At 38.4% G+C, this 21,855-nt stretch overlaps 1 protein-coding gene across 4 annotated transcripts; it reads right to left on the reverse strand.

Annotated features, from left to right (window-relative positions):
- Positions 1-155: 155 nt before the first annotated feature.
- On the reverse strand, positions 156-21,422 carry LOC137391686 (ubiquitin recognition factor in ER-associated degradation protein 1-like). Of its 4 annotated transcripts, none has more exons than XM_068078211.1 (10): positions 21,403-21,422; positions 5,875-5,939; positions 5,144-5,252; positions 4,753-4,785; positions 4,518-4,639; positions 3,552-3,824; positions 2,751-2,867; positions 1,516-1,607; positions 1,354-1,432; positions 156-558 (listed from the first exon to the last, which is right to left on the reverse strand). In XM_068078211.1, the coding sequence occupies exons 2-10, from the start codon at positions 5,890-5,892 to the stop codon at positions 454-456; spliced, it is 948 nt and encodes a 315-aa protein (XP_067934312.1). In that variant the 5' UTR covers positions 5,893-5,939; positions 21,403-21,422; the 3' UTR covers positions 156-453. The 4 variants fall into 4 exon arrangements, with proteins under 4 accessions (XP_067934312.1, XP_067934310.1, XP_067934313.1 ...); XM_068078209.1 differs by lacking the exon at positions 21,403-21,422 and adding an exon at positions 13,639-13,728 and having other exon boundaries at positions 5,875-5,935; XM_068078212.1 differs by lacking the exon at positions 21,403-21,422 and adding an exon at positions 13,643-13,726.
- Between the last annotated feature and the right edge of the window lie 433 nt (positions 21,423-21,855).

Below are 21,855 nucleotides of genomic sequence, written 5' to 3' on the forward strand. Positions count from 1 at the left end.
CAACTGGCCAGGCTTGGCATTGGCTACACAATTGGCATTCTTCCATGTCCTTATAAGGTGAAAAAAGGAATGGATAGACAACTTCGCTCAGTGCTTACAGCATCATAGTTTTCAGCAGACAGTTTATACTTATTAAAAATTATAAGTTTATCTCGCAAGCATTACGCCTTTTTACTAACAATATCACGATTTAACAATAAACAGGTACAGACATCAACTGCCTATGCAATGGACTTGTCTATTGCACTATTGCACACTATTCTTGTCAACAAAATGCTATTTTAGCCCTGAAACAGCTAAGTTTTTAAACATGGGACTGTTTCACGCTGCTGACTACAAGTGCACAAAATTATTTTAGGCAGCTTCTATTGGCATACATAAGTGAGGATAACTCTAAAACTCGGCAATACAAAATAAATTTAGGATTCACCGTTATTCTATATAAGTAATACATTAGGCGGCGGTCAAAATTTGTCGAGACGATGATGGCTTGATCGCGTTCCTTGATTTTAAATTTTTCCCTTCTCCTTGAAATGGCGAGAATGCTTTTTCTTCGATCTAAAATATAACAATTATAACTGGAAAAGACATACAATTACTGTAGGTAGCCACAACATAATGCATAGAGAAACTGCTTTTGGCTACACTGCAGCAGGATCAATGTTCAAGCATTGCACTGACAATACTGACTTTCAAATAATCATAAGTGTTAAAATTATAATGACGCCAAATCACTAGTACTGGCTGACTCATACCAACAACTACTGTATCCAACTGACACGAAGTATAATAACATAGAGCTGACTCATACCAACAACTACTGTATCCAACTGACACGAAGTATAATAACAGAGCTGACTCATACCAACAACTACTGTATTCAACTGACACGAAATATAATAACAGAGCTGACTCATACCAACAACTACTGTATTCAACTGACACGAAGTATAATAACATAGAGCTGACTCATACCAACAACTACTGTATTCAACTGACAGTAAGTTGAAGCTGACGTTGAATTAAGATGCGTAAACAAGAAGACACCAGAGTTAGATTGAATATTATTTCATTATGTTTTTCACCAATAAAATAATTAACACACAAAAACATTAAAAATTTTGGAATTTTAACTTGGCATACATCAAGTCAAACCTGGAAAACCACGTATTTCATTGGCCAATAGATAGAGGTTTGGGTTTAGATGCACGCTTCAGCTGCTGTACGGAAATCAAATACTACATATCGCGATTCTCAGGCAAAAATTGAAAGATTTACTGACCTGTTTCCATAGCAAGAATAACAAACATGATTAACAAATCAGAAGCGTGAAAAATAATGAGAAATGACTACCTTATCCTCTTCCCTCTTTACACCACCATTTCGAATGAAAGTTATCTTTCCTTTTTGGTAGTCATAGTTTGGAATTCCTCTACAACAGACAAATAAGTTATTGACCAGCTTCTAAGCTTGCATAAGCGGTAACCATCATTCATATGGTTTGTGTTGAATCACCTTTGGTGCTGCAGGCTGTGTGAACCAGTCGTCGTCACTGGACTGTCCTTTTTTTGTCTGCCATCGAGCCTATTGCCTTCGCATCCAAACACCTGCAAAAGGAAGGAATAACATGCATTTGACCAGTGACAAGCGATAATCGATGACAAGCTATGACAGAGGGTTACTGTCAAGGCTGCAAATATATTCACTGCTATGTGCTAAATCACCATACCACTACCCACAACATGAGGAATCACAGAATCAAGTTCAACATACCACTACTCACAACACAGAGGAATCACCGAGTCAAGGTTAACATACCACTACTAACAGGTCAGATCTAAAAAAGATAACGATTTGTGAGTTTCTAGCCGCAATTTCTAAATCGGTTGCGGAATGTACACGTAAATTAATTTCGGCGCCTACAATATAACTGCGCGTTAATAAGGTCGTTTCTACGCAACTACAAAACTGCTAATGCTAGTTGCACTGAGTAGTTGTAGTAGGCTGTTGTTGTAAATGGTTTTTAGTATACTTTTGAATAGAGCTTGTACATTGATAATATTATTACGAACTATTACGTATGTACTACACTGCAAAACGGTTATTTTGTATGACTAAAGCAGGTTTTGGCTTGCCCACAAAACCGTTTTACTTTTTCTTCTAATTACAATATAAATTTGAACCTGACTTTTCAGCAATTATTAGCCTAGCTACAAAACAGTTATATTTCTATTAAATACATATTGGAACCTGACTTTTCAGCAAATATTAGTCTAGCTACAAAACAGTTTTATTTCTATTAAATAAATCCATTACGTCCATGGTATTACTGATTACATATAATCGCCAACACAGTTACACAGTTTTCAAACCGAGTTAGGAACTGCGGGCTATAAACTCACAAATCGTTATCTTTTTTAGATCTGACCCTACTCACAACACAGAGGAATCACAGAGTCAAGGTTAACATACCACTACTTACAACACAGAGGAATCACAGAGTCAAGGTTAAAATACCACTACTTACAACACAGAGGAATCATAGAGTCAAGTTCAACATACCACTACTCACAACACAGAGGAATCACAGAGTCAAGTTCAACATACCACTACTCACAACAGAGGAATCACAGAGTCAAGTTCAAAATACCACTACTTACAACACAGAGGAATCACAGAGTCATGTTCAACATACCACTACTTACAACACAGAGGAATCACAGTGCCAAGTTCAACATACCCCCACTCACCTGGAAAGAAGCCTGGGGTAGTTTGACAGAAGAATAGTCAACTTCATCTTCTTCCATTTTTTCCTCAGCTTTTTTATATACCGGCTCTTTGTAGCCAACCGGGGGAGCGAATTCAACCTTTATATACAGAAGAGTACACTCTAGTCATTAAATAATCCTTACATCGCTCAACACATGATTGCGTGTCACCATCTAAATGTAGGTACTGTAGTCATGCCAGGTGCACCATACGCTCACTCTTTCATTCAAATAGTTACGACGCTTTCACTCACTAATAATTCAAATGGCTCCACGCCTTACGCTCACCCAACATTCCCTGCATGAAACTTAGTAATTCATTTTCTCTTTACAGCTGATGAAGCATTTTATCAAGCAAAAGATTAAAATACTGAAATCTCACTAAATTTAAAAACAATTAAAAAGTTGAAGTCTAATTTAAAATTCTAAAGTGCAGTGGAAATATTTTGAGCCATTTTGGCTTTAATACGGTCAAGAAATGAATCAACATTAATTTTAGTAAAAACTACTAGCGCTGGTAAACATCTTAGCTCTTCATAAAATTCTTGTTATGCTTCTACTATATTAGACCAATGTGTGATACCTTCATTCTACTTTATATACTGCAAAATATTTGTGGTTTCTGAAACGAGAACCACAAAAATACTGAAATTGAAAGAACTTTTCTCTTTCAAGATTAAAGAATTTATGCGTGCTTCAATTTAGTTCATCATCTCGGGGACGAGAATATAATTCCCAACTTGTGGTTGCCTCGTAAAACTTGATGTCAGTAAAGGAACCTACATTCATGTCACATTCTATGATGGAAACAGCGTTACGAGGTTTCAATTCCAGAACGTTAAATTCGTAATGCTTGTCATTATAGTTTATGGCTATAATGTCTCCAACAGTCAGACAAGCGAATGATCGAAGTGCATGTTCCAGCACAGCCTTGGGGTTGCTTATGTCAAGGAATTCCACCGATTGTGGTTGTATCTTCACGTACTGCGCAACGGGCAGTGAGATACTCTCAATAGCTACAACGGCTCCTTCCTGCAGCAGGAGATTCTTCATCATCTGTTAATAAATAATACTATGGCAGTCACACGCTATGGCAGAGTTTCACAAGCTTGAATATTATTTAATAGCACTAAAACAATGACCTCTAGATACGGTTCTCAATGGCATGTTAAACCGCTCTACTCCTATCTCCCTACTTCTATCTCCCTACTTCTACCTCCCTACTTCTACCTCCCTACTCCTACCTCCCTACTCCTTACCTCCCTACTCCTTACCTCCCTACTCCTTACCTCCCTACTCCTTACCTCCCTACTCCTTACCTCCCTACTCCTTACCTCCCTACTCCTTACCTCCCTACTCCTTACCTCCCTACTCCTTACCTCCCTACTCCTTACCTCCCTACTCCTTACCTCCCTACTCCTTACCTCCCTACTCCTTACCTCCCTACTCCTTACCTCCCTACTCCTTACCTCTCTACTTCTACCTCCCTACTCCTTACCTCCCTACTCCTTACCTCCCTACTCCTTACCTCCCTACTCCTTACCTCCCTACTCCTTACCTCCCTACTCCTTACCTCCCTACTCCTAGCGTACAAACTTCTTACCTCTCTTTTCCTAAACCTAGCCATTGAAATGGCCACCAAACATATTAGAAAAATATTTTTCTCCTAACTCTAGCCCTGGTAATGCTATTCCTACCACTTCTAGTTTAAAGATGTGTTCAATAAATAACATCAATGTCTACACTCACCCAGTGAGGAATGTATATCTTTCCTTGATCAGCGACAAACTCAAGAACTCCGCAATGGGTAGACTTGTTTTCTTCCGAGTTGGTAAGTTTGAATAGCATTGGATACTGTATGTTGCTCTGTGCTACAGTTTTACAAGTACGAGTCAGCAAAGGATTATACACCATACACTCTCCTTCATCAATGGTCAATCAATAAAACACAGCATCAAAAGCACGATAAGTGAGAAATACTTACTCAGGGCATCTAATGCAGAAGGGGGCATGATAACTACAAAAAACACAGCATGCGTGGTCAGAACCATTTCACTAAGTTGTCGGAGCTCCATGAATCCATCCAATAAATATCAGATTAAACACATTGGAAATAAGCTCAAGTATCATTAAGTTTTAATTGAACAGCGACAAAGGTATAAAAATCCCTGGCAAGAAAACCTATATAAATGAATAATGTCCTTATAAAGTAAATGAAGATATTTAGCAATGCTTTCACTGTCTCTATAGTAGATCATTGCACTCATTTGCATCTACAATCAGTAAGTAAATGCCTATATCGAGGGAATGAATAGTAACTGACTAGTTAGCTTATTAGCCATCAATCAAATCCAGCTCAGATAAATACCACTTACTTTTTCCTCCATTATCTACATCAGGCCTGTCTTTTCCTTCCATGAAGGAAACAGAAAAGCAGCGATACTGCCTTCTGAATACACCTGGTCTCATGCTAGGTAAACCCAGCTGTAATGAGTCATGAAATCTACTGGTTTGAACAACAAAAAACTTCTGAATCAATCAACAGCCGAGAGGTCACATTTTACGCAGTGTCATAAGGAAACCAAACTTTAGTCCAAGCAGAAGAAAAGGCTGAACATCACTAATAAGCTTGGCTGTAAATAGCTATTGGGATCAGCTAGAATAGATGACAGATACTATATGAAGGTTTTAGATATGGCGCATTCGCTGGTTAATTTAACAGTGCAACGAGATGTGTAACACAGTTTAACAGTGCAACGAGATGTGTAACACAGTTTAACAGTGCAACGAGATGTGTAACACAGTTTAACAGTGCAACGAGATACGTAACACAGTTCAACAGTGCAACGAGATACGTAACACAGTTTAACAGTGCAACGAGATGTGTAACACAGTTTAACAGTGCGACGAGATGTGTAACACAGTTTAACACAAGATAGTTCACAGGATTTACCTAAATTGAGAAATGAATGAGCTAAGAGGACTTAATAATGCATATCGAGTGCTGTTTAACGTTATGTAATTAGAGATGGAAAATGGTTAAAACATGCATCTGTTCATCTGCATGCTGATGAACAGAATACTAATAGTTTGAAAGATACATTACCATGTTATACACATCCATAGCGCTTGTTTCACAAACGTCTTTCTACGACCCAAAGGTTTATCTCACTAAAAATGAACACAGTCACAGTAATCAGCCAGGAGAAAGCTTAAAGGTTGACTTGCAACAAAATTCACATTACCGTTATTTAACGTGAAAAAATTCACCATGTCTTACTCTGTTGTGTTGTAGGTGTCAAATATGTGGAAAGGAGATTACATGCTCTTAAAAGCTCAAAAACGAACAGAAAATCACAGCCACACGAGACTGCAGTAGTTTGGATTCCCTTTCCAAAACGGCTTAAATGTGATGTAGTTGTGAGAGATGGTTTTTGTTTACACTTTCTTGCAACCTTATTCGTCGAAATATTTTCACAAATATACTTCACACATTCAATAAAACTGTCTATTGTTCTTACACATCTGTTTTATCGTCATTGCAATGCTGTCACTTTTAGCACTGATATCTTATAACTTACCGTAAAAACTCATTTAATTTTTTAACTTTACCTCGAAGGAGTGCATATCATTGTCTGATAATCAAGACGAGTCTGTTGGTCACCTGTGATAATCGAAAAGTGCTGCAAAAATTATTTGCGAAGTATTGGGTTACATAACCAGATTACGATTTGACGATTAGATCAAGCCGAAACAAAACTGTTAAGTAGCGAGCATCTATATTTGATACGGGGTCTTCGGTAAAACCCGAAGTGTTTGTCGTAAACTAGTGCTACGATAAATTACATATCGACCTTTTTATAAATTGGCCTTTCAATTCACGTGAGAACATCACGTGACAAGACAATAACCAAACTGCAATGACTACGTCAGAGATATAAACAGATTCCAATCTACGGCAGCTTTTCGTTTTTGAGCTTTTAAGAGCTTGTAATCACATTTCGACATATTTGGCACCTACAACACAACAGAGTAAGACATGGTGAATCTTTTGATACCAAATAACTATAATGTGAACTTTGTTGCAAGTCAACCTTTAAGGTGCACAGTCTAAATGAGCTAGCAAGGGCAATTGAAATGAAAATGAAACAGTCAGTCACTAATGAATTTATAGGACCTGCTCGACGATAATCAAGTGAAACAATCTTTTAACACAGAGTTGTTTAACACAATTTTTACGCAGTATCACCTAACTTGACGGCATTTGAAGCATCAGTTTGCTTGTAACTTGGCAAGGCCAATTTTAGTATGATTGTGACACGTGGGACATTTGAATGCTTCCTCGCATACTTTTTAGCCCAGATGTGAAATTTGGCTGTCATTTATGCTGTTTTAGGCAGTACTTGACACCAACTATCACAGAATGAGATTTCATCCTTGTGATGAAATGCATTGAAAAATTATTAAATATTAAAGCTGGTGTGACCCCGCGGAACCATAATTTAACATGAAAAACTACTCTGTGATCCATTGCAAAAATCTTATCAAGTTTTTGACTCATGACATTAATGTTTGACAAGCTCATATCTCTACTATCCCTCTACTAGAAATATGTACTGTTTAGTTTTCAGGCACAAGTTTAACGATTCTGTGAAGTTTTAAAGAAGGCAACCACCTGTGACCCGCGGGACAAAAATAACAGTATGAAAAATCCAGCATTTTTCTACGTTTTGCAGCTGTTAGACAACAAATTTTCATGTTTTGGAGTTACAACATCGATATATGTGTGGTACACCAAACAATAAGCTAAAATTAGCATATATTATACAGTACTTATTTTATTCAAACATGAAGCACATACGATTCAAAGATTGTCAGACTTTCATGCAGTAAACCTGTTAGGACGATTTTTTCTTAAAATCGTCCTATTCGACCATTATTATTTCCTGATTTTTTTGGTGTAATAACTGGAAATGCTTTAGGAAGACAGTTCCTATAGGTGGTCCTTTGTTGTCGAGGTTTGACCACATGAACCTTTTGCATGCAAGGTGTTTGTACTTTATAGTGTAGCTACATTCATTGACTTCCGCTGTGATAATTTCTCCAATGTTAACTTCAGAGTCATTGGCCAATGCTATCAACATTTGTGGTAAAAACTGCGTCAGCGTTTGTGAAATATCTCCTGTGGTTACCTCTCGATTAGGTTAGATTTTGGCTAAGGCATAGCAGCACAAAATCAAATTATAGATAAGAATTTTATACCTTAAATGGTTCAGGAAGAACAGGCTGCAACTAAATGAACTAAAATTGTGAGGCGCGGGAAAAACTATTCTTTGCTTGCCTGAATGGTAAGGAAAAATAGTATTTGCTAGGAAAAAACGCCGGGGCTAAAACATCTACTTTGGCCCTAATTATAAAATAAAAACAAAATCTATTTCAGAATGAATAGCGAAATTGAGAGAAGATGATTTATTGTCCCGCGCGTCACACGCCATATTAGACAAACCTACTTTCATGCCCAATATCATCATGAAAGATTTCATTATAAAAACTTTCATGTTTCTGTATGTCTGAGCATGTTTACTCGCTAATTGACAGAAAATTATGATCCCAAAAGGGAGAAAAAAATTGCGTAGGCTCTATGTGCGTGACACTATGCTTGGCGTTGCCCAACTGGGTAAAATAGACAATGTTTGGCAATGGCTGGCAACACAACTACATTCTCAATCAGTCACTTGGTGAAGTGTAGAAATGATTGTTCATTATTGTTTATACTACGCTAGTCCGAGTTCCAAAGGTTTAGTTAGGGGTCCTTCGCTGCAAACAAGTCCTTCTGTCATGATCTTCTCTAATTGTCTGAATTAGACATTCTATGAGTTTTCTTAGAGAGAAAAAATGAAGTGGCTTCCCATTGCTAGCTTTGGGTTTTCTGAGAGGGTTATCTCCCTTAGCACAAAAGCACTGCAAGACCGGATGCCCTTCCTGACATCCTGGAGGCATCTTAAACCACTGACCTTCACCTTGGCAGTTCGAAGTGCTAACCCCCACACCACGGCTCTTCCTTAAATGCTCCAATCAGTTTTGACCTGTTTTTAGGGTAACGATCTTTCACTAGTAGTAAGTGCCAAATATTTTAGTGGTACAATTGCCCAAGCACCAATATTGCCCAGATACCAATAACTGACAACCAGTGTGGTAGAACTAGCGCAATATTCTACCTTCAATGACAACCTCTACTCACACATAGCTAGAATATTTTACTTTTTGAAAGTCTTCAAACTCATTGAACGGGTGATATTATCATCGATGATCAAAGGAGATACAAGTAAAAGCAGCATTTATTCTGCCTTAGCAACAATTAAGCTTTGTTCATTAAGATATCTAGGAAATTCAGCTATCAGTTTTTGTTTGATCATTCTATATTCAAGGGTCGAAGATCATTAATCCATTGGCAAGCTGCGCTAAGCAATAACCTACAGATCTTCATGCAAATCATCAAATGATTACTCAAGGCCATGATTTCTTTTGAGCTGTTGTCTAATATGTGTGCACAATTTAACCATTTAAAGAAAAATGATGCTTCAAATTAAAAACATTAACAATTAGAAACATGATGTTACTAGAATGTTTACCTAAAGTTAGTCCTAGCATGGTCAGAATCATAATGCTAGCGATGTCATCCCTTTTTAGCCTTTCACAGCATCTCTTTTCTAGTCATCTTAGCCTTAAATATATTTTAGTTGCCATGTTCCCTTCATGTGTGATATCCCATTTTTTCTTGTACATACATGTAGATAATTGTTTTTTATTTCCGTTTCACTATTCTGGTTAATTTGATTTCCCAGGCCCCAACCTTAGCATAAACATTCGCTATCTTCAACTGATAATTTGTCCTTGATTTTTTGCAATCTATAGCAACAATATTCAACTTCTGATGTGGGCATCAGTCGATAGGTTTGATGATAGCTGGCCTACTAGACCAAGATGTTTTAGCGCAAGTCAACTTAGGCTTCAAGGTGAGGTGAACAAGGTGACATGACGTTAAGAAGACTTAATAAGGACACGATCAAACAAAATAAAATGTCTCAATGCTATGTTGTATTTATATATTTCAATGCATGTGAAACTTTGTAGCTAAGTTGTTCTGTTCATCCACTTAGTTTTCTCTAAGTTCAATTAGTTCTAAGTGCCCCAGTTCCATAGTAACAGTGTGGTAATCTGAATACAGTGAAACTCGGATAACTCAAACTTCAAGGGACCGAGCATAAGTGTTCGAATTATCAGAGTGTTCAAGTTATCAGAGCACTGTCACAAGTCCATGTATTTACTTATTTATTAGTAGATACATGAACATATACAAACTATAATATAAATCAAAAGCACAAATGGCTTGTTTCAAATTAAATGCTTCTACTGTAAAGTTTAAAACGTTTTTATCAAAAAGTATAGATTTTTCTATCACTTGAGATTGGTTTGTTGTTTGAGGTGATGTTATTGCCAGGACGTTTTTTAGATTGACATTGGCAAAACTTGATCGTTGTTGAAATGCTCAAAAAAAAAGACATCTTTTTCTTTTGAGCGTTTTACCCACGATCAATTTTGCCGATTTTTCTTGAAGTTTATCCAAAGATTACCTTACTTTACCTGGGATTCGTTAAGAGCAACACTCCGAAGCAGTTCAATTAAAAGTTTTACGAGTCTTAATATTTCATCTGGTTAACTAATCAAATAGCTAATCATGTTTACAATAATTTATGCTTAGGTAAAAATGACCATATGGAGCAAGTAGAGCCAGCCTGTTTTGGGGCAGGTTGAGCCTAGCTCAATCTGCCCCAAAACAGGTATTGATTGTAATCACTATTGTTCTATACATTTTTTTGATCCACAATGGTTCGAAACTGTAAAAGGAAAACCGACAGGGTTAAAAATAGTAACTTGACAGAAGAGAAGCTCACAGCAGCTGCGAGATTGGTAAAGGAGCAGAAATGGGCCATCAGAACAGCCGCCAAAGAGTATGGCGTGGATAGGATGACACCAGATTTATTGAAAATGACAATCAGAAAGACTATGAGAAGTATAGTCAAGCACGCAAAGCTTTTACTAACGTAACGAGCAAGAGCTAGAACTTGCGATTCACATCAAGGATTTAGATGATCGATTTCATGGACTTAATCCAGAAAAATGCAGAAAGCCGGCCTTTGATAATGCTATGGCTAATAATGTAAACATCCCTACAACAAAATCCAGACAACAAATCTGAGAGCAGATTAGTTTTCCATGTTAAATTAAAAGCAAAACTAAAACAAAGTTATCGGGAAATTTTAGTAAGGTCATATGGTTCTGGATCACATTATACGAGAGCAAACTTGAGCCTGTGCTGTTGACCGACAAGCTAGCCAATAAAATTACATTATATATTCAGTGCTCAAATTTATGATTACTGTTAGGAGTAGGTCTTCTAGTTAGGACTTAAGTTTCACCTAAAATAAAATTCGATATGCCTATTTATTTTTGCTTATAAGAAAAGATTGGCTAATCTCCTTTATGAAGAACTATAGACTGACAGTTCGCGCTCCGCAGCCCACATCGCTGGCTCCACAGACCGGCTTTAACCATCCAGTGGTAGAGACACTCTTTTCTAAACTGTCAAATGCATTAGAGAGGTGACTTACTAGCCTATTGCCCCTAGGTCTTACCAGTTTGAACATGAGTAAGAAATTGCATTAAGTAGATCTTGTATTTGATTTTTATACTTTCACATTACAGTTTATATTCTTGTGAATGTCAAAATATGCATATTTTTTAGGTACAAGTTTGAACCTCAGCATACTTACAATCTAGATGAAACCGGAATAATAACCGTTCAAACTCCTGCGAAAGTAGTAAGCACTCGAGGCAAAAAGCAAGTTGGTGCTACTGCATCACAAGAACGTGTATAATTGACAACATTGTGCTCCGCTATTAATGCTGGAGGCACCTAAATACCTCCATTCTACATATTTCTGCGTGTATTTATGAAGGAAGTGCTCATGGATGGTACTTCACCTGCTACAAAAGAGGTGGCTTCAATGTCAGGATACATGACCACCAACGTATTTGCAACGGAATACCTTCCATTATTTATTGTTCATCCGCACTGTATACTCAAAAAACTTGTGTTGATGATCCTCGATAATCATAATTCACACGTCTCTATAGAAGCAGCAGTTGAACTCTGCAAAAAAGTCGGCATTGTGCTTTTAACACTTCCACCACATACATCGCATAAGCTTCAGCCGCTCGATCGCTGTGTCTTCGGCCCAATCAAAACTTACTTTAACAAGACCATGGATGATTATATGCGAACCCACTTCGATCGCCATGTCAGCATCTATCAAGTTGGAAAACTGTCTGCCACTAAATTCAATCTAAGTATGACACCATCCAACATATTGTCAGCTTTACGATGCAGAGATATATATCTTCTGGACAGTCAAATATACCAGCAAGTGTAACCAATAGACCCCGGTCTCCTTAATCTGCAGCCAATGGCAGCAACGTGGAACCGATAACTTCTGTCGTCAGCAATGAACAATCGTCAAACTATGCCATTACGACAGAGCCCTTTCATGTTAACAGTGAACCATTAACTTCTGCTGTAACTACAATGCCTTTCTTTATCAGCACCCCTCTCCAAGCTTTGCCGTCAATAACTAAAGTTATTCCACAGGAGATCCTTCCACTGCCCAAAGCTGGACTAAGAAATAGCAGAAGAAGAGAGATCGATCAGCTATCGTTACTGATACGCCTGAAAAAACGAGATTGGAAGAGGAGCTGAGAGAGTGCCAAGCAAAGCGAAAAGCACCTTTCAGAAAACAAAAAGGTGGAAAGCGCACCACCAGACCTGCAGCTGCTGAAGACTCAAGCTCTGAAGAAGAACTGGCAAAGGAGAAGGTAGGCACCGATAGCGACAGTGTTAGTGATGAGCCTGTATATAATATTCCTGCACCTCTTACGAAAGATTCTGTAAAGATTAACTTATTTGTACTCGTAAAGTACACAACAAAGATGAAAACAGACATACATTTTGTAGCAGTGGTGACCGACATAAGCAAGGCATGTATAAAATTAACTTCATGCGTAAGGCAACAGGGTCAGGTTCAACTCTCTCGTTCATCTACCCTGACAAGGAAGATGTGGATGACAAAATAACACTGGACAATATTATCATAGACATGGGTGATCCCATTAGCATCGGTGGTACTAGCCGTTCTACCAGTTGAGCGATATTTTCAGTGGATATCAGTAAATTCAATATTTAATAGATTAGTTTGCCTTTTGAGTTTTATAATTTTTAATTTTTGGCAAATAGCAAATGCAACAGTTGAAATTGACTAAATACAACCGATTTTTTCTTCCATACATTTTATAGCAATTAGTATTTGTGGTAAATAAAACGTATGTGAACTTGAATGTAATGTAATGACTATTTTTAGTAGCTCAACCTACCCCACTATACAAGGTGGGTAGGTAGGGCCACTAAAAGCCACTTGAAATTTAAGCAATTGACTCAACCCACCCCACCTTCCCCTAACCAATTTTATAACAATTCGCTCCAATCTATATACACTAAACTAAAATAAAAAGTTAGGTTTAGCAAAAGTAATCGTATAACAAACATTTAACACAAAGGTTTCAATGACATTCTAAATTATGTTCATCTTGATTTTTATGTTATACGGTTATAAAATTGTAATGTATCTAGACAAAGTATCAAATTCCAACAAACGAAAAAGTTGTTTGCGTTAGCAAAGATCTTTACTTTTTCATCTTGACAATAAAATTATTATGAAGATCATATTTTCAGATATCTATAGATCATATCTAGAACGTGCCTGTAAACAAAGAAAATTCAATAGTTCCTTTATATTCAGCTTTGCGTATGTACAGTGGTGACATGTCTATGTTCGTCACGCTCGATGTTCCCTAAGCCCTATGTTCTACAATTCTACAAAATCGGATGACATTCCTCAAAAGGACGAACAACTTCTAAAATAATTGCAATTATGTCGTTTTAGTTTAAAATCGTCGTTACAAAGACACGCCGTTAAAGAAATACAAATCGCTCTGCCTAACTTACGTAAAAATTAAATATCCGACAAATGAACGTTCGCTAAAAATCGATAGTGAAAATATACAAAATTTTAATGATAATTTGATGATGCTGGAGGTGATATTAGCTTGAGTCTAGATCAAGCTATCAAGAAACGTCGGATTGCAAGAAAATTCAAAAAGCGACTATACAGTCAGATGCAGACCTGCCAACCCAAGAGTGGGGCGATGCGGGAGATTTGGTTTTTGGGCAATTGATGTATCAATGGTAATATACCATATACAATTGTGGAAATTGGGGCAAAAATCTCACGCATTTCTTACACATTTTCATTTTTTCTTTGGGGTGATTGCGAGAGTCTCACGCCCTATGCATGAGAGTTGGCAGGTATGGTCAGATGAGTCAGTGCAGGTTGTTCAGCAAAAGAAAAGACAGAGTCAATGCCAGCAAATCCTAGGACTGAGGAAGAATATGAGAAGCCCACTCGAACAAAGAACAACAAAGCTATCTGTAGTAATTGCAGTCTGTCACATCCACCAAGTAAGTGTCCGACCTATGAGCAACAGAGCCATCTCTGTAATAAATTTAATCACTACAAAACTCAATGCCGGTCAACAATACATGTCAAGGCAGTTGAGGAAGACAGTGATGGCTCAGAAGATTCACTCAGTGTCCAAGTACTGAGACAAAACAGAAAGTTGATGTGCACAATGACCACACAGGCTGGAAACAGTCATAAACAGTCTAAGTTTCAACTAGACACTGGAGCATCTTGCAATATTCTAAAATACAAAGATTATACTGACCTAGACAAACCAAAGCTTGGCAACAATCACTCTCAACTTTGACAATTGATGGTTCAACTACTAAAGCACTAAGAGGCTGTAATGTTCAGGTAGAAGGTAAAGATCTTTACTTTTTAGTACGGAGAAATTCAAGTCACAGCCTACTGTCATTAGATACCTCGTCTTAGCAGTGGTTGATTTCACTCAAAGAAGAATGAGTCAACTTAGTAAGCAGTAGCAGTCTTGATGACATATTGGGCAGCTATGGAGATGTTTTCACTGATATTGGATGCTTACCTGGTGAATATCATATAAAACTTAACAAAAAAGTGGTACCTCATCAATGTCATAATCGGAAAACTCCATTATCAATATTCTAGGACTTGAAAGAGAAATTGGACTCATACACTAAAAAGGCCATACTAGCTCCAGTTGATTATTCTGCCGCCTGGATCAGCAACAACGTGTCTGTCCAACAGCCCAATGGTACATTGAGAGTATGCATAAACCCCTCAAACTTGAATGAAGCTATAAAACGGAATCCTTTTTCGATGCCTACATTAAAATGATGTGTTCAGTGAGTTGGATGGAGCAAAGGTATTTTTACTTGGTGATGCCAAGGATGGTTTTTTTAGATTAAACTCAGTAAAAAATCAGGTGGCCTCACAACATTTTGGATACCCTTTGACAAGTACAAATGGCTGAGAAGGCCATTTGAGTTTTTTCAAGCCCTGAGGAGTTCCAACGGCCCCTATCGAATGCATTGAGTGGTCTTAAGAGTGTTGTAGCGGACGGCATACTCATATATGGAAAGGGTCTACACACAAGGAAGCTGTACAGGACTATGATGCAAACCTGAAAAGGTTGCTTACTCGAACCAAAGGGGTAAACCTAAAATTGAATAAAGAAAAATGCAAGTTTCTTATAGATGAGCTGCGATATATTGGCTATATCATCATTCCTGGTGGTGTTAAACCAGATCTTAAGAAAGTTAGGATTATTAAAGAGAAGTAGCAAAGAAATAGTGATGGAGTCGGACATTTTTCAGGCCATGTCAATTATTTGGCCAAATTTATTGTAAATTTTTCTGCAATATGTGAGCCCTTGAAAAGGTTGGTGGGTGCGAAGGAAAAAAACTTTGCATGGGGATCTGACCAGAGCCTTTGCTATGATCAAGAGTCTTATTGTAGAACCTGCACAACTCAAATACTTTTGAGGCAATAAGTCAGCGGTCGTTCAGATTGATGCAAGCATTGATAGCCTTAGAGCAGTTCTGTTACAGGAGAAACAACCTGCATGTTATGAATCCAGAAATTTAACAGACAGCGAAATAAATTATGCTCCCATCAAACTAGAACTGCTAGCTACAGTATACGGGATGCAGAAGTTCAACCAGTACATTTTCGTGAATCCTGATGTGATAGTCCATACTGATCACTGTCCTCGGGAATCAATCTTCAATAAACCTTTGAACAAGGCCCCAAAAACGTTTACAGTCCATGTTCTTGATTCTCCAAAGATATCCTATCAAGGTACAGTAGTTTATTAACCTGGCAAAGAACCAGTCTTGGCTGGTATGCTGTCTAGAGCGCCTGTAGACCAAGTTAGTACAGGCATCCATGAAAAACAGATTTTCCCTGTCAACCAACTCTGAAGTTTCATGTCAGACCTTAGTAGTGAAAATCTGAAAAGTGATCTGTCAGTGAGTGAGCAAATATACCAGCTGATCAAGCAACACACAAAAGATGACCCTGCGCTTAGTAAGCTACAGTCAATGATCATGTTTGAATGGCCGCTCAAGCTTACTGAAGTGTCTGAATTTCTCAAACAGTGTTGCTCCCATAGAGATGAACTGGCAGTGCTTGATTGTAGAGGCTCATCTACAAAGAACCATAGATAGTCATACCCAATGCTACTAGACCGCTGATACTGGACAAACTTGACAGCAGCAATCAAGGAACAACAGCCACCATACGTCAAGCTAAAGATGCAGTGTACTGACGCCAGATGTTGGTAAATATAAAACTAAGGACTGATCTGTGTATTGCCTGTGCACTCGACTCCCTTAGTCAAGCCGCTGAGTCGCTACACAGCCATGACATACCAGATTCTTTTTGATGCAAAGTGGGTATAGATATCCTATTTCACAATAGCAAAGATTATCTGATACTGGTGGACTACTACTGACCTGAACTACGACTGACACTCTATGAGTGTGAGCTCCTAAAGAATTTACGGTCTGCAACAGCTATCAGGATCTGCAAGAGAACATTTGCCAGGTATGACAGCCCACATCAAGTGCACTCTGATAATGCCTCACAATTCACAACGGCAGAATTCAAAAGGTTTAGCCTAAGATGGCAATTTGTCCACACAACTCTGTCTCCTGGACACCAACAGTCTAATGGCAAAGCTAAGGCGACCGTCAAGATTATGAAATGTATGCTGAAGAGAGCCAAGATAACCCTTACATCGTCTTTCTTAAATATCGAAATACCCCTACCCCAGGCATGACTACTTTACCTATCTAAAACATGTTTGGGCAACCCACTCGCTCTATCCTTTTCATTAGCCCTAATTGCAGGACCGACGGTGTGCTGCTGCAGAAGATCAGCCAAAAACAAGCTATTCAGCAAGCATACGATAGGTCATCTCGTGATTTGGCTTGTCTCAACATTGGCTGCCCAGTTCTCCTAAAAGACTTCCAGGTATTGAAAACGAAATAGTAGCATGACAGATTCATTGACCAACTATCTGACCGCTGGTATCTAGTGGCTAAAAAACCGACTGATCAAGCAGTTAAACACAATAAAGTAAATCTTCGGTCATACCGTGGTGAGGAACAAAGTATTTCAGCACACCAACAGATACCAGTCTCGGAATGTATTCCGGAAATTCTCTAATCACCAGGTGCTGAAGCATCAGACACGCTTGCTACCAACAACATCTCCACAGAACCTAGTGCAAGCAGTGCTCCTGAAACTACCCAGATACCACACCGGCAGACCAACAGCAGTCCTGCAGAAACCAGGGCGAGCAGTGCTCTTGAAACTACCCGAAAACCACATCGACAGACCAACAACGGTTATGCAGAACCCAGTGCAAGCATTATTCTTGAAACTACCCCAAGACCAACCAGACAGACCAAAACACCTACCAAGTTTAACGATTTCGTGTGATGCCAATCAGTGTCATATACATGCATATTATTTTAGTGACTGACTTGGGGACTTAATTTGCTATGGTGTTGTTACTGTGACTACTTTTATCCATTACATTTTGTGTTTCTGTCACTTGCACACAATCTTGTACACACACAATCATTGTTGTAAACTGTCTGCGATGCATAATATTTTGTATGTCACCTTGGCATGGTAGTAGCCTGAAGGTCGAGGACTCACTTTCAAATTATGGTAAAAGGGATGTTGATTAATAGTCATGTATGTATACCTTTTGTGTGATTTCTTGCTGTGGTTACTCCATTTATGTTTTACTAGTTCCTGTTTATCTATTTTTGTATATTGGGGTACTCGTGAGTGTATTGAGCCCAAGGGGTTCACTCTCTTCTATTCATTCCCAAAGGCTTGACGAAAAAAAGCACGTTTCAGGGGTGTTTTTTTGGTGGCCTGACACTCTAGAGTGTTTTCCTAAAAAAGGGTATGTTTGTAGCTTGGTACATAAATAAGGTGAGCAAAAAAGGGGCAATTAGTCTGTGGTGATGAAGTAATAAGGGGTAGTTTTTTTATTAATGTGTAAGTCAGTGGAAAGGGTGCATTTCATAACATTTCAGACTAGCCTTTGGGGATGAATAGAAGAAAGTAAACCCCCTGGGGTATCCAGTGGGCTTTACTAGATCTGAACATTTAGGCTACATTGATGACTTATTTCCCATACAAACATATATCCAACATACATGAACAGCGAGTAATATAGGTTTTTGATTATATGTATAATATCATGTAATCATAAAAATACTTTTTTATTTATTAAAATGATAATATCATCGCTTGGACAAACTGTTTCAAGTGTTCCAACATGAACGAAGTTATTAAATCTTTGCGCGACAAATGTGGCGTGAGCGAATCATCAGCCACTTTTACGTCCACCATGTCTGAACAGCAATAAATTTACTGATTGAGCCGTTGCGATTTGGGAACATTCGGCATGCGCAACATAGGGCTTGCGGAACGTACCTATGATTTGCCAAACATTAGGGCTGTCCCTCTAGAGTCAGGTTGGCATGGTATTGTTGTGTCGATTTTTGTTTTTAGAAAGGAAGTAGGATTATGTGGGATGGCGGTTCTTATATTTCACAGGTAAATCAAAGCATTTTTTATTTTGGTAATCATATATATCAGTGAAACTATTATTAAGCAGCGATAATTAGTCCTTTAAAGGGTGAGTAGAAATACATAAACAATATTTTTCTTACGTCATGCGTAATTAGCCAAATGAACCAATCAGCTCTACACACACAAATCTATACATTGTATAAGTATATTTTAATATGACGGCTATTTGGCTACAATTAGCAATTAGTGCTCGGTCAGTTTTCAGTATCGCCCGGTTAGACGCTGGGTTCCTAATAGGAACTTCCTATCCAAATAAGATAGGATATACTAGTTCCTATCCTAAAAATCCTGCTATCGCGGTGCGTGGTATACACGGTAAAAAAATTTCTTTTCTGAAAAGTATTGCAACAACCCAGTTTTAATCTCTCTCACTCCATTCCTGCGTGTAATTGATATAGAAATTAATAAATAATCGTAATTTATTCAGGATGTATCATCTTCATTTTGCTACTAGCTCGAGGTGAGACAAGTAATTATTGAGTGGAGCGTTGTTGTAAAATAACACAAAGTCTGGCTTGCGTACAGGCTAGATCATTCACAGGGGGAGAGCACAAAGTTAAGCAACAATTATTATTGTTGCTGAACTTTGTGCTCTTTCTCTGTGGATTGCTACTCTGTGTTATACAATACCATAATCTGTGTTATACAGTACCATACTCTTGTGTTATACAGTACCATACTTAATACCCCCTTGATTACCCCCTTGACACCTCAGCCCCAGTATCAAACGTAAACTCTACATTTACTCCATTGACTTCCAAATACTGCGCAATTCTCCGGCCTAGTCACTGATTTTCATCATATTTATCTCTAGAGCTAGCAAATCTTACACCTCTACCCCTGCTACTGTCACTGTACCTTTCATCATGCCTATCCATATCTCGCTTCTCATACCGACTGTTTCTCTTATACTGACTGTTTCTCTCATACCTGTCCATACTGTAATCTCTGGGTCTACTTCACTTATTCTTCATATCAAGAGGACTGTCTCTGCCCCAATACCTCTCCCAAGTGCTATCTCGATTGCCATACTCCCCAACACAGCTGTTATGGCTACCTCTTTGCCTACTGCTGCTACCTCGTCTGTCATACCTTACTTTCCTACCCTTATCCCTGCAATATCGGGATACCTGTCCTCATTGTCCACAAGAAAAACATTTAATGGAAAGACAACTCCGAATCCTGTGGCCACTACACTTGCAATTGTAACAAACTCTATCCCGACTACCTTCTCTATTATTTGCTCCATATCTAGAAACATACCTCTTCCTGCTATTGTCTCTATACCTTTTACTGTCCCTGTCCTTGCTATACTCTCGACTCCTAGCCCTATACTCACTAACATCCCGCTCATCACTACTATCACCATAATACTTTTTACCAGCTCTAGGACTACTTCTAGGAAAATATCTATCTCCTGAGTCATATCCTCTATCACCACCCCTTCAGTACTGCGCACGACTGTCGCACTCTGACACCTTCGCTACTTCCTTTTTAATCTCACTTTTCAAGTCGTTACCTCTACTCTCTGCTCTCAAGAACCTGTCTGAACTAATTGCCATCTCAGGAGCCCTCAATGTCTCATTCAACATCATTCAAGTCAAATCAGCATTCTTCATCAAGTCTCTACTCACTTCTTTATCTCTCAACCCGTTAACTGCCACTATAAGGGCAAACTTTACTCCATCATCATTGTTCGCTACCTCAGCATATCTGCTCAAACTCTCAACTCGTTGTAAGTACTCTCTATCATTTTCATCAAGTGCCTGTCTAGCTGTCAAAAACTTATACTTATTCACAAACATGCTCTTCTGTGTACCATAAAATTCCTGCAAAATCCCCACTGCCTCTTCATAAGTAGAATTTGCACCAACTACGTTAAACCCTGCACTTCTTAATACTTCTCTACCACTGTGCCCAATAGCTCTCAATAACGGCATCAACTAAGCTCTACCTCTCATAATACGGTGTCTATTACCACCTTCATAACCTCTCCTCTCAACTGCACTATCAGTACACAAATTCATCTCCTCTATAAATCTCTTCCACAAACCATCGCCGCGCTCGCTAAACACCAGCTTCGGATAACCGATCTCCATCGCGACAACAATATATTTTACACCTCTACACTCTACACCTCTCCTTTTATTCTTTTAATTTTCAACTTTTTCTACCACTTCACGAATAATAAATTTCTGTACCTCTCCAACACTGACACTTCACAGCTTTGTCACTACACTGCTAGGATAGCTCGCCTCCGCAACACTACACCCCCACACCTGCGCGCCCGTGAAAGGGTATCGTCCATCGCTAAACCCCCAGTACCTGCACTCTTTCATTAACGATCTCAAGAAAAAATCAAAGTTTTGTCAACTGCGCCATGTTGTATAAATGAATAAACTTACATAAACTGAAGCAAACAAGGAGGAGAAGAGAATCCGTCCTTCGCTTCACTTCCTGATATACTCCCAATACTGCTTAATCTACTAGCTTTACCCACTAGCTTTATTCGCTAGCTTTACCCACCAGCTTTATCACTCATCGTAATTGTCATGACCACCTGTACAGCTTTGAGCACAGACGCCAATATAGCCTGAGCCTAACAAATCCCATAATACAACACATATTCTTCGGTTAACCATTCATCTGCAAAGATGAGGCGGCTTATTGTTGGTTGGAGTGTACTGTAATCCATTGGATCAATGATGTAGATTATAATTCCATATGATTCCATATCATACATATAGGAACATATTCAGAATTTTTATTTTGTTTTCTCAGTTCGTATTAATTGTATAATTACCGAATCATCTTTTATTGTAATCATAGCAAAACAGACTTAATTTAGCTATTACTTG

The sequence above is a fragment of the Watersipora subatra genome, chromosome 3 (genome assembly GCF_963576615.1).
Source record: "Watersipora subatra chromosome 3, tzWatSuba1.1, whole genome shotgun sequence".
NCBI classification, from domain to species: Eukaryota; Metazoa; Bryozoa; class Gymnolaemata; order Cheilostomatida; family Watersiporidae; genus Watersipora; species Watersipora subatra.

Coding starts and splice junctions, on each gene's coding strand:
- LOC137391686 (XM_068078211.1), bottom strand. Junction 2,868..3,551: donor TCATAGAATGTGACATGAAT/GTAGGTTCCTTT, acceptor CTGTATATAAAG/GTTGAATTCGCTCCCCCGGT. Junction 559..1,353: donor TAAAGAGGGAAGAGGATAAG/GTAGTCATTTCT, acceptor GTTATATTTTAG/ATCGAAGAAAAAGCATTCTC.